The following is a 23,901-nucleotide window of genomic DNA, read 5'->3' as shown; positions in this document are numbered from 1 at the left end:
CTAAAAGTTACATACTGTGGCTTTAAGGTATAAGCTTTAAGATCAAGGAGTTACTAAGATTGAATGATTCTTAAACTATTTGTTCCTTTTGAATGGCATTTTTGTTCATCATGAAGGTTAGTGAAGTAGTTATTATAAAGGCTTTATCAAAAGGCCAGAAAACTACTTAAGTAACTGGTTATTTTGTGTTAAAGTAACACAAACTGAGTTTCATGTGAAGAGACTGAACAGAGGGAAATTCTCCCATGAGTCAGTTTGGTCCCAGCTCTGTCCTGAGTCTGCCTCTTCAAAGCGTCTGTGGCCCTCCAGATCCAGACTGACCAAACCAGAATGACCACGGGCATTTGGCCCAGGCCCAAAAGGGTACATCTCAAATGCCTGGACTTTAGCGTTCCTCTGCCCACAGGTTTGTTTTCTTTCTCTTGGCATGTCTCTGGACTGGACACAGGACAGAGGGAGTGGGCCGAATGTGCACTGCAAAAAGTGGATATAAGTTCAAATGACTTGAGTTCAGAATTCTTTCAATCACAAGTATCTGTTAGTACATTTATATAGATGTGTCTGTTAGTACATTTATATAGATGTGTCTGTTAGTACATTTATATAGATGTGTCTGTTAGTACATTTATATAGATGTGTCTGTTAGTACATTTATATAGATGTGTCCGTTGATACATTCATCTAGATGTGTCCGTTGATACATTCATGTAGATTTTCACAACTTCAGATGTATAAACTGTAATTTGACTTGTGTGTCTTGATATTGCCCATTGTTTCATTTTTTTATTGATCAGAAATCACAATTAATTTTAAAGGCACACCAATATGTACATTTTCTGGTGTATAGTCCGCTACCTGCTATTCTCTGTGGAGATGTTATTGCTTCATCTGCATGTACCACAGCGTGGCATTAACTATCTCCATAGAGACGAGCAGATCGCAGAAGTCAGATTTAGGGAGAGGCAACTCCCTTTACTGTAGGAAAGCTTGGTTTCAAGGTATTTAAAGGTCCAATACACAAAACTGATTCTTGTGAGCTTTAAGCCTTGTTATAATGTTGCTATCTCCTCAAAAACATACCTGAAGTTGTGTTTTGTTTTATTCACACAACCCTTTATCATTAGTCTGTCTACATCTCCAAAGCTCAAAATGCTCTGTTCCACCTTGTGATGTCATGAAGTGGTAATTTTCAAGTTAACATTTACCTTTTAGATATTGGCAAATAAAAGGCTGACATTATCCAAATGATTCTAGTGAAGCTATATGGAGTTGGAGTACACAGTGCAGAGAAGAAGCACTTCCTGTATTACCACATGACATCACAAGGTGGAACAGAGCGTTTTCTAATCGACAGAAGATCTCAGCCTAAATATGCAAATTTGTGTGTTAAACTGTAAATATGCTTTTGGTAAGGAAACAACATTATAACACACCAGAGAATGATGTAATATAGGTCCTTTAAGTAATGAGAACACCTGTTATAAATAAATGATGTGTATATTCTATGTTTATTGCCATATCTGTGGAACATATCCATGGAAACAAGCAAGTAGAGACCCCCCACTGGAAAAGTTACAGAGCATATTTGAATTAGACAGGCCCTAAATACATGTAAATAAGAAGCACCTACTCAAAACTACCTGTAGATGCATATTCTGATCTAAAATCATATTAATCAAAGTGATGTTTTCTTTATTTTGCAGTGCAGGAGCCTGAGTGAATGAGGAGTCCCATTGTGGCAGTGAGATGACGAATGGACCCGGACACAGCTGCACAGACCTCTGCTCTGTGTGTCGAATAAACATGTTATTTCAAACTTCAGCTCAGGAAACTTAGCTCTGCTCCTGTTTATTTAAATGGGAATTTGGCCAGTGGAGGAAAGGAACTAGATACCAAAACTATTTACTTACTAAGTACTTATAAAACACAACGCCTATGTGTAACGGTCTTGTGTTCTGTACCATAACTGCACAGGAAAAATTTCATATCTTGCACCTGACAATAATGGATTTTTTAACTGTCTTCAATGGAGATGTTTGACTAGAATTTTCCACAATATGGCATTAAACATATATATCTTCGTTGGTGCAAGAAGAAGCCATTACCAGGCCAAATTATGTGCCAGATCTGTGCGGCAACCCTGCCCACATTAAAAGGCCTATATTACACTATGATCTATGTTATAATGTTGTTTCCTCATCAGAAGCATAACTGGAGTTGTTTAATACACAAACCCTGTATATTTAGACTTGAGTTCATCTCTGAGACCGAAAACATCATTAAGTGGCATTATTTTAGGCATCTGAAATAAGGGTGCAAACATTTTTTTTTTACTTTTGCACCTCCTTAGACCCAGGCCTGCCACCTTGTGATGTCATGTGGTAATACAGGAAGTGAACCACTGTGTTTTGAAACTCCACACACATCAATCCTTTGGATGATTTCAGGCCTGGAATTGCCAATCTTTACAGAACAAAAGGTAAAATGTAGGTGTTAACTTGAAAACGACCACTTCATGACATCACAAATTGGAACAGAGCATGTGTGAATGAAACAAAACATAACTCCAGGTATCTTTTGATGAGGTAACAGCATGCTAACATGGCTAAAAGCTCACGAGAATCAATTCTGTGTAATATATGACCTTTAAGGTGAGCTATAAACACCTCCAGTGAAAAACTAAATGCTAGATAGGCTTAGATATGTTTAATGATATCCAAACTAATACTTCACTTTACAAGAATTAGATTTCCCAGCTCATTTAGTCCTGACCAGCCTAGCACAAGATCTGGAGATGAAATGATTCCTTAACCTTGATAGTTGTACTAACAGAACAGCTAAAAAGTACTAATTGCAGTACTTTTTGAATACTTTTTAGACAGCTTGGAGCACCTTTAAAATGGACTCCTTCCACATAGCACACCTGTTTATAATTGTGTTTAAATAGCTGTTTTTAAAAATCCCTGTACTCATTTGCATATGTAAACACCCTCACACCCAGAAACAGGTGCTTTGGCGAGCGTCCACTCTTGGCTAACTTCTGCTGCTGCGACTCAAGGAATACATTTCAAAGACAAATTATTTCCACTTTGAGGTTTGCACTAAGGTCATGTTTTAGTACCGGACGTAGCCAAAAATGTTGAGAAAAAGCCGTTGAGAGGGAGGTTGTGTGGGACAGATGAAAGATGAATGAGGGTGTAGAGAGGGAGGAGGAGGAGGAGGAGGGGGAGAAACCACGGGGCGGGACCTAGGACTGCACATGTTAAAGACCACAAGAAGACTTTAGTTTAGCATCAGCTGCGGAAGTAGGAGCAGTGATTTGAACGCTATTGTTTTTTAGGAGCGTTTTTGCAGAAGAAAGTAGAATAGTGGGAGAATACTTTGAAGATGATAACGTGTGTTTTTACATTTTGGAACTACAATTGGAGCTGATAAACTAACAGCAGGTGTGGACTTGTCTCGGGACGTCCTGCTTCAAGATCTTCTAGAAAACAACAAAGTAACTAGATACTTTTATTCAAATCTTTATTGTATTTTGAGTGAGTAAAAATGTACTTTTCACTCTAGTGTTCTATAGAAACACAGCTCAAGTTTTTGTATTTTTAACCTTAGTGGCAAAGTTGGTGGTAGTAGTAGTAGTAGTAGTAGTAGGTTATAGCAGTAGTGGTCAGGTTTTACTTCTACCTAGTTTTTTTTTTTTTTTTTAACAGTAGAAAAGACCAACTGATCAGTCTATAACCGTAGTAATTTATAGTGGTAAGGACAAGCCGTGACTATTTTTTGCGTACTTTTACTTCTATTTCTTATACTTCTTGCTATCAACTTCAAAGTCTATATTTTTGTAAACACAATCTTTGCCCCATAACAAATGCGTGTAATCTTTCTGGTCTTTCATTATAGCTGTGGGCTGAGAGGGGTGGAGGGTAGTTCATTTTAGATTAGAAGAAGTGGGAGAGGAAGGGGGAACGTAAACATAAACTTTCAAGATAGGGACTTCTGAGCAGATCTGAAGCAGGACGGTCCCTCAAAAAGACATCAAGGCTTAAGGAGGAGCACAGAGGACGATGAGGGAATCTACAAACATGTCCAGGATTTTGTGTCGTTGCACCAGGACTTTTCGGACCCCCTTGCGACCCCCGTATCGTCCCAGGACCCTCATTTTGTTCCCCCTTCTCATCTTGTCTCTCTGGAGTTACACAGACGCGGCTGTCCAGTCCAGTTTTCGCAGGTTGAGCGGCAGAGAAAAGAAAGAAATGCAAAAGGAGATATTATCCATTTTGGGGTTGCCAGGACGACCAAGACCACACCCGCTTCGCCCCCCCTCGTCTGCACCCCTTTTCATGCTGGACCTGTACCATGCCATGTCTGCGGAGGGCGAGGAGGAGGGGAATGACATCTTGATGAATGGGATGGGTTTAGGGAGGTTTGGAGCGGTGGATAAACTGTCCCAGGTGAACCTTGCGGCACTGCCCACTCTGAGCTCACACACCCCTCCCCTCGGAACCGTGGTCACTGACGCAGACACTGTCATGAGCTTTGTCAACCTGGGTAAGAATGATCTCTGTGTACTTGTGTAAAGTAACTGTACAACAAAATACTTTAAATGTATACCATTTTTCCTGTCTTAAAAATGTGAAAAACAGAACTAGTTCACTTTAAACGGTTTGCAGAAGTCCAAAGTTATTCCTTATTTACCTTATGCATTCAGAACATCTTAATTATTCACCTTGATGAGTTTATAAGCACTTTTCACAACTCTCAGACCTCAAGAGTTGCTTATACTGGGGCAGGACAAATTTTGCCTAAACACATGGGGGAAAAAAATCAGTTACAGGCCCTTTAAAGTAGTATGCAACTTTTCTGGCCGAGGTGCTGCCATCTGCCTGTCTTCATGTTATTGTCTTGCCTGGATTGTTCCACAGTATGATATTTAACTTCATTTATTCAATTAAAGGTGGTGTTATTGTTGAAAAATACCTGGAAGCACATGCATTCATATTGTTGCCAAAGTTGCCTCTCCACAGACCTAACCTGTAACCAGCCCTAGTAATGTTAAGAGAAAGTTTAATAACATACTGTGGAACATTGAAGGCAAAACTATAAAATCTCCACGGAGACAAGCAAGGGGCAGGTCCTCCAGCACAAAGAGTTACATGTTTATATTTTTACATGATTTGAACAGAATAATGAATAGTGAATGGTGATGAAACACTTGAATCAAATTTTCCAATATTCTACTAAAAATGTAAATAAAAATAAACATTTGTATCTGTACTTTTGAAAATAAATAAATAATAAAAATAATAATAGAATAAAATAAAATAATAAAATAAATAAAAGATGAACATAAAAAATACATTTAAAAAAAGATTAACGTAACAAAAACAAACATTGTATACCATTGTTAGCTGTGATACTGAACGAGAGGACAGCAACTGACGACACCAAAGACACCAGACTTAGTCCTTGAGTTTAATTTGGCACAAATTCTGTCTGCACCCAAATGTAAACACAGAATATTCAGGAATAGTTCAAGAAATTTTCAAAAATAAATACCCCAAGTACCTCCCATGCACAGGCCCCATGTGTCTCACCTGCTCAACTCTCGAGAGGAAACAGGAAAAACACAAACTAAAACATGTTGTCACTTTGACCACTATGTAATCTACACTTCACTCGATGACACACAACATGAACCACTCCTGATACTTATGAGCTCTGACCCTCAACACATATGACCAGAAAGAACAAGTACTGTGTGTCATATGTGATGTGGCTGTTAGAAATGCGATATAGATATTTATGCTAAATTTTGATATACTTTCTGCCTCAATAATTTAAGTAATAACATTTAAAAAATACTACTGCAAGACTACTTCACTGCGTCAAGACTTAGTCATGAAAATCATTAATAGCCATGTTAGAATGTTGCAACTTAATCAAAAACAGACCTGGAGTTGTGCTTTATTTCATTCACACATGTTTGAGTAACTCTTTATTATTAGTCTGTCTACATCTCCAAAGCTCAAAATGCTCTGTTCCACCTTGTGATGTTATGTAAGCGGTTGTTTTCACATTAACAGCCAACTTTTACCTTTAGTTCAGTAGAGATTGGCAATTCCAGGGCTGAAATCCAAATGATTCTAGTGAAGATGTACGGCGTTTAAAAGCATGTCTTGTATTAAAATATGACAAGGTAGAACAGAGTGTTTTCTGTTTAAAAAAAGAACAAAGCCTAGATATGCAGGATTTGTGTGTTAAACATGTACATCAAACAAAGCACAACTTAAGGAAACAACATTATAACACAGATCAGAAAACAGTGTAATATGAGCCCTTAAAAAAATAAATAAACCTGAAGACGAACTTTGGTGTTATTGCGAAATATCGAGTATGTTGTATAAATGTACCGTGGAATAGGAGTTGGCACCCTCACCTCAGAATATGTGTTTTGTGTTGAGTTATGTGTTTTCTAGATACTCCAGTTTCTCTCCTCAAATTAAAGCTACCTATTGACCTTATCTCGCACACCTCCATTATAAATTCATTTGTTGGACTGAGTTTCTATAGGGGTACCAATCTCAACTGCAAATACGTTCTACACAGACTACCCAGAGAACGTGTGTTTTGTTGTCATGGTGCACATCACGTAAACATTGAACATTTTAGACATTTTTAGTGGCAAGACTTTTTCTACTTCTCCATTGAAATGTATGGGATTACTGCTTAACCAGAAGTGCCGACCACAACAGACACGTGGGCCGAGAGCAGTCACAAGTTAAAGTGGGCATAGCAGAACATCCTACCCTAGGTTTACTTCTACTACGACTGCCTTTTCTTGAGATTTCAGACCATCTAAAAACATATCGGTGTGCATCCCACTGTGACGTCACTGAAAAGTATAAATAACTCAACTTAAATTTTTCTGAGATTGAGTAATGTTTCTTTACTGCTACTAAAAGGCGACAGTTGCTCAGTTGGTATGAATGAGTGTGTGAATGGGTGAGTGGTTCCTTAATATAAAGTGGCTGTGACTACGTTTTCATAGCTTTTTAGTGATTCATGACTGCTTTTTTACATTTTAAGTTCTTTGACTGTCACTATCATTACTATCTTTCATACAAACCAAAACTGCAAGCATATTACCTTTATTCATTTGGTTTGGGTTTGAACCTTGTGCCAAATTGTATCTTCCTTAGCTTGTTGTCAGCTTATTTACTCAACAAAGCTGCCATTTTGAACCTGTTAGTGCTGTTTAGAAATACTCACATCTAGACATTCACTAGAATTCAAAGTTTACATTTAAAGTGCATATGACAGGTTTTCATGTTTATCTAATTATGACTTGGTTTAGAGTGATAGTACCTGTCCTAAATATTTATCATAGCTTTAAATCAGTCAAATGAGGGAACAGCTTATGTCATCAACACCAGAAAACAAAATACAACGACAATTAGCGCACAAGGAAGGCATTTTTTCTGGCAATTTACACCTTGATTTAAAGAGCCCATATTATGGTATTTTCAGATCTATGTTACAATTTAGTTTACCTCAAAACATACTTAGAGTTTTTTGTTTTGTTTCATTCATCTGAATTCTTCTGTCAAAACTGAAAACACTCCACCACCTTGTGATGTCATGTGGTAATACAGGAAGTGTTCTGTGGTTTTAAACTCCATACACCTTCACTAGAATCATCTGGATAATTTCAGCCCACTTCAGAATTGCCAATCTGTACTGAACAAAATGTAAAAGGAGGTTAACTTGAAAACTACCACTTCATGACATCACAATGTGGAACAAAGCATTTTAAGCTTTTGAGATGTAAAAAGACTAATAATAAAGAGTTATTCAAACATGTGAATGAAACAAAACAGAACTCCAGGTGTGTTTAGGAATAGCTTAAAGAATTAATGTTGTGTAAATGTGCAATTTATACACGTTTTGGCCTTTTATTTTATTTAACTTCCTGGTTGGATATGGTTGCTAGGTGACAGTTAAGGTATTACCTCTGTGCTGTTACATCTGCTGTCCCTATTTAAAAAAAACAAAGAATAGGCATGGTTTCAAGTCAAATCTAAAATGTTACTTATGTTAAGTGAGATTAGTAGTCTAACCTGTCATGTGCACTTTAAATGTGTAACCCATTTTCTATAGTAGTAGATAGAAGTGGTTAAAACTACAATTATAGCAACACTAATTCAAGTTTTCAATGACGTCATATCTAAGGCTCTCATTCTAATGTGACTGCTCCTGCCTGCTCCACCATTTCTCACTGTGTCCACATATGCATCTCTATCTCTGACACTCAAACACTGCTCTGGCCTGTCCCTTTAATCTGTCTGTGTTTGGGGAGAGATTACACACCCTGAAATCTGCCTGTCAACAGTTTCAAAACACCACTTTGCAGCCCCCGAACTCCTCCAGACTTCAGTAAACAAAGTGAGAGCTGTTTTTTACAGTGCAGACCAATGTTATGTCTCGAATCCTATGTGCTTTCTACCCAAATGAATATCTCTGAGTCATTTTATGTTGTATATGTTTTTTGAAGCTAAAACTTTTTCTCTAAATTATAACTCTAGTTTATCTCGCACTAATTACTTAAAGATCCACAAAACTGACTCGTGTGAGCTTTAAGTCATGTTATAATGTTGTTACCTCCTCAAAAACATACCTGGAGTTGTCTTTTGTTTCATTCACACATGTTTGAGTAACACTTTATTATTAGTCTGGCTGCATCTCCAAAGCTCAAAATGCTCTGTTTCAACTTGTGATGTCATGCAGTGGTAGGTTTCAAATTAACACCTACCTTTTAACTTTTGTTCAGTAGAGATAGGGAATTCCTGTATTACCACATGACATCACAAGGTGGAATGGAGTGTTTTCAGCCTGAGGGAAAAAAAAACATATTTAGGCTAAGTTTGTGCGTTAAACATGTGTAAACAAAACACAACTCCAGGTCTGTTTGCGATGAGGAAACAACATTATAACATAGATCAGAAAATGGTGTAATATGGGCCCTTTAAATGATTTATTGGCATGTTATAAATTGATTTGAAGGTGCTACTTTACAGTGTTTTTTAAAGCTGGCCAATGAAATACTACATTTGCAAATTATTTTAGCTGGGTTTTGTTTAGGTCCTGGGTTTATTTCAGTATTACTATAGTGCTGATCCAGTTTAAGCCAGCTGAACACTTCACACACTTCACCCATTCACACACACACATTCATACTGCAAAAGGCATGACTAGGTGCCTTGCCCCAATGACACAACAACAGGATGTTTGTGGGACCGGGGATTGGACCACTGGCCAACTGCTGCCTCTTATAAATCTCCCTTAATCTCCGTTAAATTGCCCCTCTTTTGTCTTTTGTCATGTCATGTCTGCAGAAGAAGCACTCAATTTTGTTAAGTAAAAGTGCAGATTCCAGAGCAAAAAATACTCAAATAATAAATTATCACATGAAAAATCTACTTAAATAAAAGTATTATAGTACCTGTTTAAAAATGGACTTAAAGAGTAAAAAGTATAAAAGTATTTTGGACGGATTTTGAGGTTTCAAATGAAGTGATTTTGATAAAAAATTGGTGTTGAATTTTTGTTCAATAGAAACAGTTGAACTGATTGTTTGTTCTAGCTACTTTTATTTGGAGATTTTTGTTTGCTCAAACTATGAACATGTAAAAAATAAACCCCTCAGATTTTTTCAGCAACTCTCAAACAATAATAAAAAAATACTTTTACTTTTCAGTCCTGTTCACAAATGTAGTGGAGTAGAAAGTACAGGCACCTGCTCTCAGATGTGGTGAAGTAAAAGTAAAAACTATCCACTTTGAAATGTACAGATAACTGAACATTTTTCTGAAGTGCAGTATTTTACTACTTTTACTATTTTACCTTCGACCACTGCATGTTTGTCTGTTAATGTTTGTCTGTTAATGTTTGTCTGTTAATGTTTGTCTGTTAATGCTGCTGCTCTGAGCCAAACTGTATCGTTCCTTTTCATTTAATCATTTAAAACCGTAAAATACACTGTCCATCTGATCCTGCCTTTACAACACATGATGTCGTTCGTTTAAGTGGATGGTGTAGCTTTTCTGGAGGAGATATTTTGCTTTGCCTAGAATGTTCCACAGCACAGCATTAAACACATTCAGCGTTTATATCTGGACAGATGTTTTACTGCTATCATTATTACTGTGAACAAGATCTTCCTCTCCACAGATCTGACCCGTAACTTGGCCTTGTAGCCTTTGTGGAGACGTGCTAAGTTTAATGCCATACTGTGGAACATTAAATACAATTAAATTAAAAATGGTATTTGGGTGTGCAGTTCCTTCACATGTGCTCTGTGTAACCACGACGACACAGCTGGTCAGAATTACAGGCTGCACCGACACTCGCTGAAAACGCTCTCGTCCAGAATCAGGATCAAAATAGAGTCTCTAAAAATACTGTGTGTACCCTGTGATTAGTGGTGAGAGCCCTGCAGCTGCCGAGAGCCCGCTGTCCCGGGACTGCCTCTAATTATGTACCCCTCGTGTGCCTATGCTGACCCCGCCCATCTCTGTGCCCACTGAATACACTTTATTTTACCCAGAATTCAGTGGGGCAAGTGGGGTTTTACAAGGACAGGAAACCCTAAGAGTCATTGATGTGTGGGCTGTAACCATGGATATTAATTATAGGATGGTGATTGGTTGAGTGATTGTAAGTGTAATGCAGGGGTTGGCGACATCTAGTGGTGATATTGTAGACTTTCTCATCTGGTAATGGTAATAAAGTTGTGTATGGAAATGCCACTCATCATTTGAAGTTTATGCATTTAAAGGTGAACTATGTAACTTTTTAGGTACAGGTCTAACCCCTGCTTGTCTGTTTGTACATGTTATCGGTTTGCATTTATTAAATTACAGGTGTTTCATTGCAATGAAAAACCTCACTTCTTCACAGATTTTACCTGTAACTTCGCCTGATGGCATCACTTCCTTGTTTCCATGGATATAGATAAGTTTAGTGTCATACTGTGGAACATTCCAGGTCATAATATCTCTATGGAGACAAGCAGGTGATGGATCAGTGCATAATGCATGGTTGAGCGGTCAGATCCACTGATCCATAGGTTGGCAGTGCGATTCTAGCTCACACAGATGAATGCTGTCGTTGTGTCCTTGGGCAAGACACTTAACCCACCTCGCCCTCAGTGTCTGTGTACACTGATGTATGAATGTGTGTGTGAATGGGTGAGTTGTTCCTTGTTGTAAAGCGCTTTGAGCACCTTGAAGGTGGAAAAGCGCTATAGAAAGATTTACCATTTACCATAGTGGATCTTTAAATAGTTTGTCATTTTTTCATATGATTCAGTTTGATCCTAGTTGATATAATTGTAGAATAGAGTTGCCTTTGTTTTGGTGAGAGTTGTACCAAAATTGACAAAGCTTTAGTTGGCTCCTAGCAGAGTTAGCGCAGTAGTTAATTGCAATTGTGAAAGTCGTACAATAGTTGTCAGAGTCATATGTCACAGTTGATTCACTATAAAGTACTGCTCACTTACATGCTTCCAAAATCAATTGTAATTGACAACCAAATCATTAGAAGAAATGGCATGTAGCATGAGCACTTACACTTAAAAAAAAAACACTCTACAGTTATTACTGAACCTGGGTTGCCAGTGCCTAAATCTGCAGGCCATCCCTCATGTGAAAGCTCAGAATCTCCGGATTTCACTCACTGAGCTGCAGAGGCTGCACTAGCACTAATTAATGACTGACTGCAGGTTCTGGGGTTTAGGTGGTGACAATTCAGGTCGGAGAGAGTCATTTTAGCTTTAAACAAACTGGTTTTCAGCACTGACACTGGCAACTCAACGTGAGGCTCATTCTGCTTTCTGATTGGATAATCAACTTGAGAACCAAAATGCCAAATTAAACAACTTGGCCATTAGAAGAATTATGAGTAAAATATTTGATTTGAACATGTGTACCTTGTATCTGGGGACACAGACAGGTAACTTTTATGGAATTTAAAATCAAAGTATTGATTCTCTCTCCCTCCCGCTCTCCCTCTCTCCTCTCCCTCTCCTCTCTTTATCCCTCTCTCCTCTCCCTCTCTCTCTTCTTCCTCTTCTCTCTCCCTTCTTTCTCTCAGTGGAGCAGGAACGTGATCTGTTGCAGCCACGTCCCTACTGGAAAGAGTTTCGTTTTGACCTGACTCCTCTGCCTCAAGGAGAGACTGTGGCTGCAGCCGAGTTTAGGATCTACAAGAGTCTGACTGTGGGACAGAGGTCCAACCGCACTCTGCACATCTCAGTGTACGAGATACAGAGAGACAACAGGATCAGGTCTGTATTACCTCAGAACATAGTCTCTATGAAAATGCATTAGTCTAACATTGAATTATTTGGGGTGAAGGTCATTCTGAGCCTGGATGATATCCCGTACTGATTAAAGAGGATTGTGATCTGAACTTGTGGACCCTGATCTCAGCACCCTTTTACCCATAAACTCACTGTCCCTCGTCTGTGCCATTTATTCACTGTCCCTCGTCTGTACACAAACCACTTTCCATTGAGAGCAGTGTTGTTTGTTTCCAGAGAGCCGGAGCTGGTGCTGTTGGACATGCAGTCGATCCCTGCAGGGCAGGAGGGCTGGCTGGCCTTTGACGTCACCTCAGCTGCAAACCATTGGCTCCTGCGTCCACGGAGCAACCTGGGCATCCGGCTCTACGTCGAGACAGAGGAGGGTAAGTTCATTATAGATCCATTAACACTTGCATTATTTAGTTTATTTTTTATTTTATTTATTTATTTGAAGGACAGTGTGCAGATGCATTAAAAAGATGGCTGCACCAGATTTAGCAAAATGCTAATTTCCATCTGTAGTCCTTTGTCACAAACATTAAAAAACAATTTACATATGAAAAGTGCAATACAAAAGATAATGTACAAATGTGCAAAATTTTCTATACATAGTGCAAACTACAAGTTATTAAAGTGCAAGACATAAACAACAAATATCAAAATACAGTTACTGACTTCATACAACTACTACTATTACCTGAAACACAATACACATTTATAAACATTTGCTACTTTTATTAGGTGCATATGACTACTTCTACAAGGACCCCATGCCCTTACTGCGACTACTACTACTACGATTACTACTGCCTACCACTACTAAAACTTAATGATTGAATAGCCTAATTTTAAGATTTCCACATTTTTGCACATGCATGTGGTTTATATGAGCTATGTAAACGATTTCAGCTTTACCTTGTATTATTCATTTGCTTTTAAATAGAGACAGACAGGAAAACATTAAAAAAACAAAGTAAAATGGCACATGTGGCTCTCTAGGTATTTTTAATTACTTCAGTATTTAGTCCTTTTTAAAACTATTATCTAATAATACCACAGTTCACAGTCCCTCTCCTCCCTCCTCAGATCGCTCTCTGTCTGCGGGCTGGATCGGGTTGGTGGGACGCAGGGGACCTCGCTCTAAACAGCCGTTCATGGTGACCTTCTTCAGGGAAAGCCAGGTGCCCTGCCGTCCTCCTCGTGCCGTCAGACCTAACCAGCGACGCAGGAAACCCAAACCCGACCTGCCTATGCCCAGTATACACAGTCAGTACCACAGCACAACCGCTATGATCACACCGGGAAGATTAACACTATAAAATGCTGAATGAGTTGGACCGTTGCCATAGTAATTAACAATTCTAAACTAAATATTATATCTTTGAAAGGGAAAAGTTCTTGCATATAACATGAAGCTGAAATGAATTTATATGATCACACACAGCTGCAGTATGTACTCTTTATATAAGGTTTTATTGCTCGGTTTTGGATGATATCACAGCATTCATTTTGAGAACTTTCACCATTCAAAAGAGAGAATTTAGTTTTGAATTGTTAATTGCTAAGGCAGCAGTGCTAATTTTCCATGAATGGTCAGACGTAGATAGTAGCCACTCATTTACATAGTAATAATATTACATTTAGATTGAATTCTTAAATTAAATTTTACTTTTCAGACACTGTACTTTGACTTCTACTTGAGTAATATTTACTTTGAAATAGCGGTACTCTTGCTTGTTTTGGTTACTTTTCATGCTGTGAGTACCTCAGTTAGCTTTAGGTAATAGGCCATGTTAAAAATATTATATGATTTGACCACCTCCTTCAGATCGTCTTATGATTTAGTTTTTGTCTTTTTTTCCAGATCACACTCCAGTGAACAACGGCGCCCCTTGTCAGAGACATGAACTCTATGTCAGCTTCAGTGACTTGGGCTGGAAGGTCAGACTCTCAGTTAATACTGAAAAGAAAGGTCTCAGATTATGCAAATTTAACTATTGTGAGCTTTTAGCCATCTTAAAATGTTGTTACCTCCTAAAAAACAGACCTGGAGTTGTGTTTTGTTTCATTCACACATATTCGAGTAACCCTTTATTATTAGTCTGTCCACATCTACAAAGCTCAAAATGCTCTGTTCCACCTTATGATGTCATGAAGTGGTAGTTTTCAAGTTAACAGCTCCTTTTACCTTTTGTTGAGTAGAGATTAGCTGAAATTATTCAAATGACTCTAGTGAAGCTGTATGCAATTTAAAAATAAAATTGGGCACTTCCTGTATGACTGGACATCAGAAGGTGGAACAGAGTTTTCTGTTTAAAAGAATAACTCAGTCTAAATATACAGGGTTTGTGTGTTAAACATGTGAATGAAACAAGACACAACTTCAAGTATGTTTTTGATGAGGAAACAACATTAACTCAAGATAAATAGATAACACATTTACTCCACTGTCATTGTATCTAAACAAATTTATGTCGAGTTGTGTAACGTGTTTATTCTGTCCCGCTTCCGACTTTCAGGACTGGGTGTTGGCCCCCACAGGGTACTTGGCTTATTACTGTGATGGAGAGTGTTTCTATCCTCTGGGCTCCTGCATGAACGCCACCAACCACGCACTCATTCAACAAGTGGTCAGCACTGGATCTTATTTAGTAATCAATGTCTGTAATGAAATGTATTTTGTATTTATTCAATTGGTTTAAGCCAAAAAGGAATCTCTCTGACTTGAATCATCACTACTGAAACCCCAGCATCTGCAGCCTATCTGAGGTTCTGAGCTTTCACATGAGGCATGGCCTGACCATATAACGCTAGTGGAACATAACAAAGTAAAAGTAGTAAAGTACTGTGCTTAAGTAAAAACTTATCTGCACTGTAAATATTTTTACTTTTATTTTGCTACATTTGAGAGCAGGTATCTGTAATTTTTACTCCACTATATTTTTTAACTGGACTGAAAAGAAAAAGTATTTTTATTATTGAGACCTGCTGAAAAGGCTGGGGGTTTATTTTTAGCACATTCGTAGCTCAAGCAAACAAAAATATACAAATAAAAACAGCTAGGAAAAATCAATTTACAAAATTCAGCACAAAGCTGTATCAAAATCAATACATTTGAAGCTTTATTAGATATAAAAATCTGCATGAAATAGTTTACTTTTTACTATTTAAGTACATTTGGTACTTTAATACTTTTACTTAAGTAAAAGTATTAAAGTAGGTAGATTTCGTTCATGTGATACTTTTAGTTTCATGAGAGTGAGGAAAAAGTTGGATGTGTCCTCTGTCTGCAGGGTAAGACACTAGCAACCCAGGCTCAGATGTGATTATAGTATCTCTTTTTAAAACTGTAAGAGCACAGGCAACAAACAGTTATCTTTATTTTATCACTTAAAAATACCTTGAAATTATTAATTGATTTATTTACTGAAGTATTTCATAATCAGGTCTTAATTGGGTTCTCCTATTATATCTTGTGTGTCGTAGGTGCACCTGCTGAAGCCAAACGAGGTCCCTAAAGCCTGCTGCGCCCCCACAAAGCTCAGCCCAATCTCCGTCCTCTTCTACGACGACAACAACAATGTGATCCTCAAGAAACATAGGAACATGGTGGTCAAGAGCTGTGGATGTCTATAGCAACAACACATCAGAAATGAACTACAATGAAAAAACATTTGATTTAACAAAAATCAAGATTCCGTTCACAGCACACCTTGTAAACTCATCCAGGAGCACTAACATTTGAGAGAAGACAAATATGAACTGATACAAGCTTCAGACGACATCACAACACTATTGCTTGGTTTCAAATGCCATCACAGCATTCTGTAAGCCCATATTTAATAGATGCAGATTTTTATTGTAATATGAGTTGTAGGGTCTAGTCAATGTAATCAATAGGAAAATCTGGTTCCATCTGGGAGTACATAATCACATTTTAGAATGGTTGTCCAGGCAGGGTCCATAGCAAAAAAGGTTGAATTCAGTCAACTGGACAAAGGCATTTTGTTCTTTTTAATTAGAAATAGTTTAAATAAAATGACATAAAATAGTTTCAAGATCTGTTTAAAAACATTTGTCCAACCCTTTTAAACTATGAATGATACTAATAATCACACTTTCTATAACAGGGTTCTATGTTTAAACTACAGAATAAGCCATTTACAATAACACCCCAAAATGAGTTGCCATGTAAGTTTGATGACACCCCAAAGTTTTAATTTATCTGTCAACTTGCAAAATGATAAGTCAAATCATCTGACACATTTCAACCAAACACACCGACAATGCAAGTCATGTTAAATACATTGAGTTTATTCAAAAGGGTAAAAAAAAGTACAGTGAAATCAATTAGTGGACATTTGACTTATTTTACTAATGATTGAAACTATAGGGACTAATAACAGTAATTTGTTCTCATTGTTATTGGGCCTTCATATGTTTTATATTAGAAACATTTAAAAAAAAAATGTAGGGCTTGGAATGCAAAAAGTTGAAATTAATATTGTCAAAGATGGTTTTATTGCAGGTAATGTTCAAGCTAGAGAAAAATATACATAAGTTTTGCTGAGGTACAGTTGTGAAGCAGCAGTGGACAGAGTTGCAGAGTTTATTATTGTTAAACTAAAAAGTCAATGAATACTAGATTGTATGATGGCTGATGTTAATGGAACTAAATACTTCTCTTCAGAGGGTATTATACTGTTTTGTTTATATTTAGAAATGTCAAATCGAATGCATATTAGTAGACTTAATGTTACAAATTGTGCCATTGCCAATTTTGTTTCCACCAAGCTATACAGTTTAATACATTGTCCTCATAATAGTCTGGACCCAAGTAGTAACTTCCATGTCAACATTACAGTAAATAAACTATTTTTACAAACATTTTTGTGAAAAGTTGGTACATTTCTTGAACCATGGCTATTCCCATATAAGCCAGAAAATGCATTTGGACCCTATAACTTTGGAAACACATTTATCCCATCTTACAAAATGATCTCACAATTTCACATGGAATTTTTAGAGGTAAAAATATGCAATTTTTTTACAACTACTTCTGAACATTTCACTGTACACATTGGTGGAAACTTTGTCAAGTATCTATAATTTTGAAATCACATGAGTTTAACCTACTGCAGATTCCAATAACCATTTTTCTGTTATGCCTGTGTCTGATACTTTCTGCTTTAGTGGAACAGGTCCCCTCTCCTATGGAAACACAAGGTAGTTGTACATAATAAATATAAGTGTGGTGTCGCTGGTGTCCTTTACCCCTCCGTTGAGTTTATTTTCACAGAATCACAAATGTACACACAGCACACACACGACCATCACGACCCGCAGGTCTCTCCACCACCTGCAGGGGTCACCAGTGTTCGAATTTGACGTGGTCTCTCCAGATCAAAAAGTAATCTGTGGTCATCAGGTTTCTGAGAACAAGAGTATTACACACATATTTACAGGGTAACTCCAGGTTTGGTTACGTAAAATTTAAAGCATTTTAAAGAGTTTTAATACTATTTAGGTATACATATTTAGTATAGAGATCACTTTCAGGTGTGTAACATTCTCCTCAATATCTTTTTTTCTTTTTTCTTCAAAGTAGTATCAGCATTACCATTTTATTAAACACATTTGAAAACACTGTCTTAAGTCTAAAGGCTGTACCAGGGTCCATGGAGCAGTCCTTTATGCCTGCACGTCGGCCAGCTCAGGGGGCATTGGAGACTTGGGGTGTTTGCTCTCAAAATGCTGCTTAAAGGTCTTCGGGTCGGGCATCTGTGTCTGAAATATAAGAAATATGAAGTTAGATTCTCATTTAGGATTTAAACTTTATCCTGGTAAAGATATAAAAATACATATACATCTGTGTCCTACTATGGTGCACTATGTGGTTGAGGTGTCTCCTGCTTGTCTCCATGGAGATGTTATTGCTTTGCACTGGGATGTATGGACAGTATGGCATTAATCTCATCAGTTTTCATGAGGACAAGCAGGTAATACCATCAGGGTAAGTTACAAGTCAGATCTGTGAAGAGGCAGCCCCACTCACAGCAAGAATGCATATGTTTTTCAAGGTATTTATATTCATGATAAAACCACCCAAGATGAACATTTTCCTTTTGGATATATCTTTGCAGGCTCTTAATGGGGGAACTGTTTAAATTTCAACTGTATGATTTCAATTTTAAAAGTTTAAATTTTTTGCAGTGCAACATGTAGCAGCATGAGACTATTATTTTTAAACATGTTAGTGCACTCTGCGGCGCTACACCAGAGCGCACTAGATTTAGTTCTGTTTACTTTTGGTTCGGCCTTGTTCACATACACCGTGCATCATACAACCCAAACACGCACCATGAGCTGTGCGAGAGTCCATCAGGTGCTCAGCTGAACTCATTTCTATGACAATAGATTAAAACTGATATTAGTGGATCTAAATTTCCTTGTCAGACGAATATATCAAACAGCTGCTCTGCAGCACACATTTATGTATACAAGTGATCTGAGCGCTTTTTTGCCCAACTCCAGGCACTTTTATAGTCACAGTAGACTGCGTAGCTTAGCCCAAGGTTGGCTGGGTTCACATTACACTCGTCCCACTCCAGAGTGTGAGTGGAACTACACCAAGGCCTCCTGTGCTGTTTGAAGCACTCTAGGACCGGCCATTTAATATGGTCCAGAAGGAGACTGTTGTATTCATACCATCCCAAGAGCACAGGTCTCGGAGCGCATGCTCTTTTACGTCGACCTAACTAGTGGCAGTATGAAAACAACCTTGAAGACAGCAGAGAAATAAAAGCTGTACGCAGCGGTCTGGAGCAGCATTACAACTGGACCGATCAACCTCACTCAGTTTATTACTAGCTCCAAAACAAATCATGGTATTAATTTTTTGCCATTTGTCCCACACTTGGAATCAGTTGTTAGTAAAAGGGTTAGAGTATGAATGGTGCTTACACGGCACACGGGGCAGGTGTGGACAAGTGCCGCTTTAGCCGCTGTTTTCTGGTCAGCGCCTTGACCCTTCTTCTTCTCCGCCGCTTTTTTGGCGTTTTTCTGCTGGGACTGAATCTTCTGCTGCCCACGAGCCATGGCTCTCAGCTTCTGCCTGAGACAAACACATTTAAATGTGTCAAGATTTAATAATACAACAGACAAACCACTGTAAGTAAACAAGTCACATTTACATCACTGACATCTTTTATTTCACTTTAAAGCAAGTGTCTCCAAGAAGAAAAGATTTCATATATTGGATGAACTATTAAGTACTTCTCTTAACCAGTCTGGAGACTTCTCTCCTAAATTCAAATGATCAAAAAGTAGGTGAGCAAATAAGTCATTTATCAGAGACCATGCACCAACATTATGTTAAAAAATATCTGCATGAATCAGCATTACAGACCAGTAAAATAGTCGATAATGATACTGAAAATAACACCGGGTTGAAGATAACGTGATTGTTGTGCGTGCTGCAGATAAAGAATAACAGACATTGGCGAACCCTGCTCTGCATCCACGCCCAAACCCACACAAAGTGATCAAGTCAGAGGAGACCAATGTAAAGGCTAGAACAGGACAATCGGCTACTGACAGCTATGTTAAGCCAGGGTAGACCACTTACAAAAAATACATAAAAATGCTGCAATAGCTGGCCAACGATTTTACACTCCAGCTTTTAGCATCATCGGCTAGCTTAGCGCGATAGCATTTGTACCAGGAGCAGCATCGCAGTCCAGAATTCACATGATCCGCCATTATTATTTGGATATTTATAGCAATAACACGATACAATCCACACAATCAAAGTTACTTATTTACATAAAGAGCACACCCCGTCACACCCAGCTCTTCAGGCCTGTGACACCGGCGTCGCCATTAGAACAGATCAAGCTAAGCTAACGTCAGGCTAACATGTGACATGTGTTTTCAACTTACTGTTCATCGTTTAACATTAACACGCTCAACCTGGCGTTTAAGAGAGTGAAAGGGCAACACGGCGAGGTTAATACAAGTTATATTTATCGTGTTTAAAGCACAGAAATGTGTTTACCTTCGAGGATCGCCTCTTTTCGCTTTGGTCGTTTTCAAACAAATGAGGAGAGGATTCAGGGTTAAAACAGGTCAACACCAGAGCGCCACGCAGCGGTCTGGAGCAGCATTACAACTGGACCGATCAACCTCACTCAGTTTATTACTTTATAATTGTTAAGTGTTGATTCCCTGCGAGCTGAAAGTCAATCCGTTTTGGGATCGATATACATCTTATAGACATATATACATTAGGCCTATTTTAAGCATTTTGGACATCTGAAGGTAGCACAATGGTTACTTTAAAGGGCCCATATTATGCTATTTTCAGATCTATGCTATGTTTCCTCATCAAAAACATGCCCGGAGTTGTGTTTTGTTTCATTCACACAAACACTACATATTAAACTGAGTTCTCCAATGGAAAACTCTGTTCCACCTTGCAATGCCATGTTGTAATACAGGAAGTGCTCCATTGTGTTTTTAAACTCCACACACTTTCACTACAATCATTTGGATAATTTTACCCCTGGAGTTGCCACTCTTTAAACAAAAGGTAAACTGATGTTAACATGAAAACTACATTACAAGGTGGAAAATATTGGTTGCAGCATTTTGATCTTTGGAGATATAGACAGCACAATAATGAAGCATTACTCAAACATGTGAGAAACAAAACACAACTCCGGGTATATTTTTGAGGAGGTTGCATTATAACGGCTTAAAGTTCACAAGAGACAATTTTGTTAGTGTGTATGCAATAAGCTGCAATGTAGGTCTGAAAGATCAATTGCATTTTGGCCTCTAGATTTTTATTCATCTTATTTAATTTAGTTTGGTCATATTAGTAATAAAGGACTCAAATAGGCAAATGATCACAGTTTCATCACTTTATTCCAGTAAATGAGCCGATATCGTACGCACACAGAACGGACAGAACGGGCTTTCTCTCTTCCTCTTCCTTAATCTGTGAAGAGTGGGACCAAAACCAAATGTAACACAGATGCTTTACAACACAACTGGTTTAAAAATAACAGTCTTGTTTGTGTAATGAGTAATGCACGCTCACTGTACTCCCCCTTCAGTTGACGACTGGAATCATTTAATCATACAAGACTGCAACTGATCAGGATGATCACTTCATGACAGATTTAATAGAAAGTACTGCACTTTTTTTTTCTAAATGTACTCATGTCGTAGCCATTACAGTTCTCTTTATACTGTACAAAGCACAGGGCCAGGGCACTTTCTGCTTTAGAAGCTGTAGTAGTAAGTAGTTATGGCAAAGTCACTATCCACCATTGAGAAAGAGGAAGAAAGAACTATCAACACATGTGAAGTTGACAGAATATTTTTTTTTATCCTTTTTTGCTGTATTTACATTTTGTATTGTGAAAAAAAAAACTTATTTACAAAATGCACAACCAAAAAGTCTTAAAAGTGATGTGGGAGTAATATAAACAATAAAATATAATAAAAAATAGGGAAATCAAAGTTGGTGGTATTTACATGTGCGACAATAATCAATGAAGACTGGCAGAGAGGTGAGAGATAAAATGGCTTTTTTAAGTGGTTGTTTTGTCAGATTAGCTGCATTTTTCTATGTGAACAAGGATACACTGATGCCTTTCATTGCTTTACAGATTGTGCAAGCTCGTAGCACCAAATTACATCCTATAACATCCATAATATAATTTTTAGTTTTAATGGCAGTAACCAACCCAACAAGAAAGGTTATAGGGATAAAGAGAATATATTAAATCTTGAGTGAAAATTAAAAAAATTGCATCAAGGCCGAATACAGCCCTTGACTTGTATAAAATAAAGATTGCAAAAACAAAGATGATGGCAGTTGGAACAATTGTATCAAATATACTATACTACAAACTTTCAAGTGGTCTGTACTGAGCGGGACTAGAGTTGTGTTATTGTAGGCTGCTCTAGACTAAGACACAAGCTGCAGACTGGAGATTTTATATGGTCGGCCAGTGGGACACCTCGACAAAGGGACAAAATACATTCGAGGGCCGTTAAAATGCAAGTCCCAAAACAAGATGCCAAAGGAGGTGAAGACATGATTCAAGTGGTCCCGAAATGTACAAATGTCTAAACAGTTTCAGATGCTCACATTTAATTTGCCATGAGGATCACTGATGAAGGCCCTGGTAGCAATAAAGAGAAATAATAATAGTTTGTGCACAAAACAGCAAAATCTCAAAATGTGGTCACAATATAGGAGTACAATAACCGTTGTCTCTATGGCTACTGCAAAGGCTCATTGAAAACAATGAAATAAACATACTCAACAACTATTCTGACAAACACCAAATGCCCTTCTTCTAATAGTTATTTGCTGCCACTTGTCAAGTTGATCACTTTCACATGTTTTACAACGTCAATTTGAATATTTTTCTAAAAACACCAGGACAAGAATCTCAGTGCTAATATCCCTGTCAATACTGATGCTATTTTATTATTTAATTTTATCTTTGTCTATTACACGACAGATGTTGACAAATAAGCAGAAACAGATCTGTTCACTTAAATTTTTGTTTAAAATTACCAAAAACAAAGTTTCAATATAAGCCAGACATTAAGAAATCAACATACCATTTCATTGTATTTTTTTCATTGAAAATAAAATATCTACCACAGAGATTATCAAGGTTTAAAAAGATATAAACATATATAAAGAATTTAATTTTGTGGCAACAACATCAACCAACTCCCCGGGCTTTCCCAAACTATTCACTTTGCTTTACATCATTTTGCTGATGAGGCAGGACTAAGGTTATAGCGAGCTGTTACTATATTATATTATAGTGATTGAATTTCTCTGTTGTTAGTCTATGGTTAAGCAGGTTACAAGAGATATTTGACCTATGCTTTACCTAAAAGCCTTGCAGACTTGTTAAAATGCCAGTAAGCCGTATTAAACATATTTCTATATTCAAGTAGCTTCTTTCTACAAGCTGTAAGTACCATACCTTTATCTATATTGGGTATTCATTCTAACTGAACAAATGTTGCATCCATTTACCTAGTGTCTGTTAGAAAAAGCATTGAAACGAAGGAATGTACCAATAATAAACACCTTAAGAACTATTTGTCAGCGCTCACTGGATTTTGATATCAGATTAAGATTAGCAGTTATACATTTGTGGGTAAATTTAACTTTTTAAACCGCAGACGTGTTTAATCGGTTATGATTTTACAGCTAGCTAAAACTTTTTTTTTTCTTAAAGCCACAAAAATGATCAATGGGGGGATTTCAGGGAGTGTGTTGTCCTGAGATGGATGTTTCATTTACCCTGATCTCCAACATGGGGCAAATTCTGTTCAGGCAGTGCACAGCCCAACCTCGAAAAAAACGACAAAACAGGGAATCAAAATAAAATGAAACAGAAAACATTATTAAAAATATAATCTGAAAAGCTTAAAGCACCATGTGTCGAGATCCCATGATGACATTTAAAGTAAAAAATAAATAAAACACGACACAAATG

At 37.6% G+C, this 23,901-nt stretch overlaps 2 protein-coding genes across 2 annotated transcripts; one reads left to right on the top strand and one right to left on the bottom strand.

Moving 5' to 3' along the window:
* Window positions 1-3,296: 3,296 nt before the first annotated feature.
* On the top strand, window positions 3,297-16,793 carry bmp8a (bone morphogenetic protein 8a). Its single transcript, XM_033975829.2, has 7 exons — window positions 3,297-4,548; window positions 12,151-12,343; window positions 12,596-12,744; window positions 13,448-13,627; window positions 14,226-14,302; window positions 14,881-14,991; window positions 15,848-16,793. Exons 1-7 carry the CDS (start codon window positions 4,065-4,067, stop codon window positions 15,995-15,997), a joined length of 1,344 nt encoding a protein of 447 aa, XP_033831720.1. The 5' UTR covers window positions 3,297-4,064; the 3' UTR covers window positions 15,998-16,793.
* A 70-nt stretch (window positions 16,794-16,863) lies between these two features.
* Window positions 16,864-20,518, bottom strand: zgc:91910 (Zinc finger protein 706-like). The gene is made up of 4 exons (XM_033975096.2): window positions 20,418-20,518; window positions 19,325-19,475; window positions 18,032-18,148; window positions 16,864-17,793 (listed from the first exon to the last, which is right to left on the bottom strand). Exons 2-3 carry the CDS (start codon window positions 19,457-19,459, stop codon window positions 18,053-18,055), a joined length of 231 nt encoding a protein of 76 aa, XP_033830987.1. The 5' UTR covers window positions 19,460-19,475; window positions 20,418-20,518; the 3' UTR covers window positions 16,864-17,793; window positions 18,032-18,052.
* Between the last annotated feature and the right edge of the window lie 3,383 nt (window positions 20,519-23,901).

This window comes from Periophthalmus magnuspinnatus, chromosome 11 (genome assembly GCF_009829125.3).
Source record: "Periophthalmus magnuspinnatus isolate fPerMag1 chromosome 11, fPerMag1.2.pri, whole genome shotgun sequence".
NCBI lineage: Eukaryota > Metazoa > Chordata > Actinopteri > Gobiiformes > Gobiidae > Periophthalmus > Periophthalmus magnuspinnatus.
This window is presented reverse-complemented; position numbering and strand designations above follow the sequence as displayed.

Excerpts from the sequence above, each read along its gene's own strand:
- bmp8a (XM_033975829.2), top strand. The coding sequence starts at position 4,065 with ATGAGGGAATCTACAAACATGTCCAGGATTTTGTGTCGTTGCACCAGG. Across the intron at positions 4,549-12,150 it reads CATGAGCTTTGTCAACCTGG|TGGAGCAGGAACGTGATCTG; the intron begins GTAAGAATGATC and ends TCTTTCTCTCAG. Across the intron at positions 12,745-13,447 it reads CTACGTCGAGACAGAGGAGG|ATCGCTCTCTGTCTGCGGGC; the intron begins GTAAGTTCATTA and ends CTCCCTCCTCAG.
- zgc:91910 (XM_033975096.2), bottom strand. The coding sequence starts at position 19,459 with ATGGCTCGTGGGCAGCAGAAGATTCAGTCCCAGCAGAAAAACGCCAAA. Across the intron at positions 18,149-19,324 it reads ACACCTGCCCCGTGTGCCGT|ACACAGATGCCCGACCCGAA; the intron begins GTAAGCACCATT and ends CTTATATTTCAG.